This window comes from Lupinus angustifolius, chromosome LG01 (assembly GCF_001865875.1).
Source record: "Lupinus angustifolius cultivar Tanjil chromosome LG01, LupAngTanjil_v1.0, whole genome shotgun sequence".
Lineage (NCBI taxonomy): Eukaryota > Viridiplantae > Streptophyta > Magnoliopsida > Fabales > Fabaceae > Lupinus > Lupinus angustifolius.
Window position 1 is genome coordinate 30,302,811 of NC_032009.1, and position 6,055 is coordinate 30,308,865.

Sequence of the window (6,055 nt, forward strand, 5' to 3'; positions counted from 1 at the left end):
AAGGATGGGATCTATGGCAACTTGATGTCAAGTCTGCCTTCCTAAATGGACCATTAGAAGAGGAAGTCTACATTACTCAACCTCCTGGTTTTGAACTCAAAGAAAACAGAAACTCAAACAAAGTATTCAAACTCAAGAAAGCTCTATATGGTTTGAAACAAGCACCTAGAGCTTGGAACAAAAGGATTGATGCCTTCCTAACTAAAATTGGCTTCATCAAGTGCTCTGTTGAGTATGGTGTCTACATAAAGACATGTGATGATAATGATATGATAATCATATGCCTTTATGTAGATGATTTGCTCATCACTGGAAGCAACAAAGCTGAGATTGCAACAGTAAAGAAAAGTTTAAGCAATGAGTTTGAAATGTCTGATCTTGGCAGACTAGCATACTTCTTAGGCATCGAATTTGTGCAACACATGAATGGCATTTTCATGCACCAGAAGAAGTACATATTGGAAGTTCTAGAGAGATTCAATCTTCTCAACTGTAATCCTGCAGATACACCAGTAGAGGCAAATCTAAAGCTGGGTGTTTGTGATGAAGAAGCAAAGGTTGATTGCACAATGTTCAGGCAATTGGTTGGGTGTTTGAGGTTTTTGTGTCACAGCAGGCCTGAAATCTCTTTTGGTGTAGGATTGGTAAGTAGGTACATGAGCTCACCTAGGCACTCTCATCTAATTGCAGCAAAGAGAATTCTCAGATACTTGAAGGGAACTCTTGATCATGGTGTTATGTTTCCTTACAAGAAATTTGAGACAAAGCAGAATGTTTTGCATCTTGAAGCTTACACAGATTCTGATTGGTGTGGGGATCAAGTGGATCGAAGGAGCACAATGGGTTATATCTTCTTCTTAGGTAAAGCACCTATCTCTTGGTCATCTAAGAAGCAAGATGTAGTGGCACTATCAACATGTGAAGCAGAGTACATAGCAGCCTGCAGTGGAGCCTGTCAAGGTGTGTGGATTCAAGCATTGATGAAGGAATTAAGCCTGAGTGATGGTGAGGCAGTGGAGTTAAAAGTAGATAACCAATCTGCTATTAACCTTGCCAAAAATCCAGTGTTTCATGGCAGGTCCAAACACATTGAAACAAAATTTCACTATCTAAGAGATCAAGTTGCAAAAGGTAAAATCAAGCTACAACATTGTGCCACAGATTTGCAAATAGCTGATGTTCTAACCAAACCACTCAAGACTGCACGGTTCAGAACATTAAGAGACAAGATGAATGTGAAGGCTTGGTGATAAAGAATTCAAGCTTAGTGAAGAAGAAGAAATTTGAAAGCTTGATAAGGAACAATAATTGTTGTGATTTTATGTAGTTGTAAAGGTTGATTCATTCTTTCTTTGTTTCTGTTTTTGTTAACTTTTGGATTAAGGGAAGATGTTAAAATCAGTGTAATTCAAAAGTTAGGTAATATAGTTATAGAAGTTTCCATATTAGGAAAGTCAGTTAGTTGTTTAGTTGGACAGCTTGCTATATATAGTAAGTTTGGTATTTTGATCTCAATTCAACTCAATATACAAGAAGCACATTCATTCTCACTCATTCTCTTCTTCTTTCTTCCTAATTCTTCCCCAACATTTACTATCATCAACATCATTGTTGTCAAGTACAGTCAACTACACAAGAGATATTAGAGTTTGTGAGATTGAAATCACAATTCAAGGAGAAATAGGTAGCAATGCAAGGCAAATATAATTTAATTAGTGTTATACATTATTGTTCATTTTGTTCTATCATATTGAGATTATATTTATCCTAAAATGTCATTGTTGTTTTCATGTTTAGACTATGTTTGTTTTAAAATTTAGAGTTATGACATCTATACTTTTATAATATTTTCACTTGCTTATTTTACTCTTATAATTAACTATTATTCACCATGTTTTCATACACCAAATGAAAAAATAAGAGGATTATTTTGTATTTTTGGCAGTTTCCAATGGTGCAGTTTTTAAAGTTATTCTCAACTAGCCTAATGTCTCTTTAGGAAGTTGGAACTGTTGGCTATAAAACAAAAGAGGGAAGACCCAATGTTGCTTGAGTTTTCATTAGCAATGACAATAATTGTTAGTGAAAAGTTAACTCACATTGTCTCCAATTGTACAATTATAGATGCAGGTTCTGTGCTTCAATTTGAATAAATCTTCTATACATGCTACCTTACATTGTTACTATATTGTGTTGTCTATAAAATAATTATGTTTAACTTTAACTCTGTTTCAAAGTTTTAATCCAATGACTGTTTTTAATGGAGTTATATTTAAACCTGCAACTTTTATGGAGTTAAAATGAGTCAATTTAACATTGTTTCATAATGTTTAGATTTATATATGCATAACATCAATTATCAATAAGTATATTCAACTAGGCCTCATAATAAGAATTGAGAATGAAATAAAATCAATTAGAAGCTTTCATTATTGTTAGTATAACGTATTTTTCATCTTCTAAATATTTGCTTGAAAAGTCATTTTTTGATGAAATGAGTGATGTTACATAAACATGTTCTTTAAACTTTTCCTCAATATTTCTCAACAAATGAATGATGTTACATAAATAGATCAATGGTTTAACGGAAGTTTATTCATTTGTTTTGAGTTTGCCTTTTATTTTCTTGTAGCAAATTTATTCCTTCCTCATCTTCATCATGAGATAACACTTAATTTTTTTTACTGTTATTGAGGTTGTGTTTTATCTTCATTTTGATTTTTAGTTTTTGTTAGTATCTCATATTGTCTGTCATATAGGAATTTGGGTAAAGGTTGCTGGTGATATTATTAAAAAACGACTTCTTTATTTTGATTGTTTGATTTTGTTTTTTAATGTAAACTAACTTTATATTTTTTATCAAATTCTCTGCAGACTTTTACATTTGTTTTGTTGATCGTTAGACGTATGAATGAAATATAAATAGATTGTCAAGCAATGGGGATGCAATTCTTCTTATTTATTTTAGTGGAAGATTCAAACAAGAACCTCTCTTTCTTTTGTGCATTATAGACAATCTTTGATGATCTAAATACTTAAATTTATTGTTAGAAAAATTAATTGGAGATAAATGTCATTGTTTGATTTAGTTTTTTTTAATGAAAACTAACTTTAGGTCTTGCTTTATATAATTGTCACCACTATTACAGTAAAATTAAATAAATGTATTTGACAATAATTATGTTGTTCATTGCCTACTAAATTGTAAGGATCATTGTTATATGTGGTGGTGAACGAAATTGTATTGAAAAAATGAGAGTTATTCTCTAATACTTTTCTATAACTTAAAATATTTTAATCATTGTTTTATATTTATATTTTTAGTGAACCATTTATTGTTTTCCCATCATTTGTCACTGTTAATTTTTATTACTTCTATTTTTATTTAATAAATTATTATATTTTCCTAATAAATCTACCTAATATTCTCCTAATCACTGTTTTTTATCCAAAGCATTACTCTTAGTAAAAAATATTTGTAAATTGAAACAAACACTAATACATGTAAATTGTACAATTTAACAATTTGTGATCTACTAGAAATTGATTATAATATTATGTCACATACTCACATATTAATTTTACAATATTTTATATTAAGTAACTAATAATATTTAATGCTCATATGTTTGCAAAATGGAATTATGACATGATAAAATTAAGATCACGATTATGATATGTTTTATACTATCAATTTTTTGTTTTATTTTTGTGCATACAAAATATAATGACATTATCCGGAGGTGTTAGTGACATTCAATTGAGCCTTAGAGGAAAACATATCATTTTTTAATTAAAACATAATATGAGATGTTTATTTACCAAACTCTGGACTACAATAGAGATGAAAATAAGTCCCAAAAAGAATTGGAGTATGAGACTCAATTCGTGATGAACATAATTGTATATGCAACTCTTCCTTAGGATTGAGCAATTATCTCAATCGAATTATTCATATGCAAATTGCAATATCTAAGATAACTTACTATATATATTTAACATTTATAGTACGTAGACTACACATTACAACAATAGGAAAGCGGGTTGACAGACACGACAGTGCCTGTCAACATGCTAGTTTAGAATAAAATTAAATAATAATATAATTTATTGATCAAAAAATTAAAAAATAAGAGTGAAAAGGACAAATAATAAATCAAAATATGATCGAAAAATACAATATCAATATGCGTTTAATTTCTAAAACATAAAAAGATTTAAAAAATAGGAAATGGAATGAGTATTTTCTAATAAAACAACATTATGTAACTAATTCACAACAAGTAGAAAACTAACAAAAAGACTATGACCGTGTGAGAATACGTGTTCACACCTTTACATCAGCAAATCAACACCGAATGAATCAAGGATTAAAATCCTAAAATACCCCGAACCCACTTTTCACCACTAACATAACAATTCATCCTATTTAAATACATCTCCCTCCTTAATTGTGAATGGTATAAACCCAAGGCAACTTTGATTTCAAGCGCTCTCATTCCCAATCCAAAACGAGTGCTCCTCTTCTTATCTCTCTTTCCTTCACTTTTAGTTCTTACATACAAGACTGGTGTTATTGTTGCCTTGGTTTCAACCGTTGAGAAATCAGAAAATTGACCTCTTCAATTTGCGATTCTAGGTTCTTTTAATTTTCGATAGAAACATTCATTTTTGTTTCAATCAAATTGAGGCACAAACACAAATGGGATTGAGTAAGCAGAAAAAGAACCGCAACGTGAATTCGAATAGGTTTTTGATCAGGATCAATGTGCTTGGAAGCGCTGGTCCGATTCGGTTTGTGGTGAATGAGACAGAGCTTGTAACGGAGGTGATTGACACAACTCTCAAATTGTATGCACGTGAAGGGAGGCTACCCATTCTTGGGAATGATATAAATGGATTCTATCTTTATTCTACTCATGTTGAATCCGATGGTAATTTTCAATTTGCAACCAGAAAATTAGATAGCTATTGTGTATTAATAATATTCTAGCTTTTTAAACCAAACTTTTCATATTTGTTATAATTTGTATTCTTGTCATTGAATGTTATTTATGGTGAGCTTTGTGTAATAATGTGACTTTTATTTGAAATTTAGAGCTTTCTTTTTTATTATATGTTTCTGAATTATATGTTTTGATGTTGTTGCAGCTTTGATGTTATTAAAATCTATTTTTAGTGCCCAATTGGGTTGGAAAATGTTTTTCCCCTCTTTTGTTGTTTGATTAAATTTGGCATCTGAAATTAAGAATCTCACTTTCTACTACCAAAAAAGAGAATCTCACTTTTTGTAATGATTCTCAAGTTTTGCCTTTATAAGTTTACTAGCGTGTTGATGGGCTTTCAACCCACATTCCTATTTTTTATTTTTTACAATGTTACTGAATTAGGCTTTTTATGGTGTTTTCAGCATTGATTCCGTGGGATGCAATTGGATCACATGGAGTAAGGGATTTCATGCTATGCAAGAAGCCACAGAGTTCAACTCCCACTAGTGAAAATGGAACTTCATCACTTTCCCGCAGGGGAAGTTGGAGTTTGAGGGGATGGTTGAACAAGTCCCTCAAACTCAAGATATCTTCACATTGAGATCAATTAAAACCCCAAATTGTTTGGGGTGGGGGGTGGGTAGGAAGTCAATAATTGTTATTATTATTGAAGAATTGTGGGTTGTAAATCTCACTTGTATATGTTTGTTGTTGGTTTGATTTTCTTATAATGTATGCTTTTGTTTTTGTTCTCTCTAGCTAAGAGAGAACCTTGAGCTCCTTTCAGGAAATTCCACTGAAATTTATTTATTTATTTTAACAAAAAAAGTTAAAAGTTGTTTCTCTTTTTATTCAATAAGAATCTTTAATTCAAATGTCATTAATTTTCATATTTTAGTTTGAGACAGTGAATCTTACCAATTAAATTCCAAGAATATTTTTCTATTACTTCTTTGAAACTCTTGATGATTGCAAATTCAGAATGCATGCTTGATGCTGGAGCTAATTCTATAGCTCTATTCTTTTTAGTCAATACTAGTGTCAACCTGAACATATTTATAAAACCT

The 6,055-nt window shown here is 30.8% G+C and overlaps 2 protein-coding genes across 2 annotated transcripts; both read left to right on the forward strand.

Moving 5' to 3' along the window:
* Positions 270–1,250, forward strand: LOC109333463 (uncharacterized mitochondrial protein AtMg00810-like). Its single transcript, XM_019568993.1, has one exon. The coding sequence runs from the start codon at positions 270–272 to the stop codon at positions 1,248–1,250; it is 981 nt and encodes a 326-aa protein (XP_019424538.1).
* LOC109343080 (uncharacterized protein At4g22758-like) lies at positions 4,464–5,596 on the forward strand. Its single transcript, XM_019581217.1, has 2 exons — positions 4,464–4,934; positions 5,411–5,596. Exons 1-2 carry the CDS (start codon positions 4,703–4,705, stop codon positions 5,587–5,589), a joined length of 411 nt encoding a protein of 136 aa, XP_019436762.1. The 5' UTR covers positions 4,464–4,702; the 3' UTR covers positions 5,590–5,596.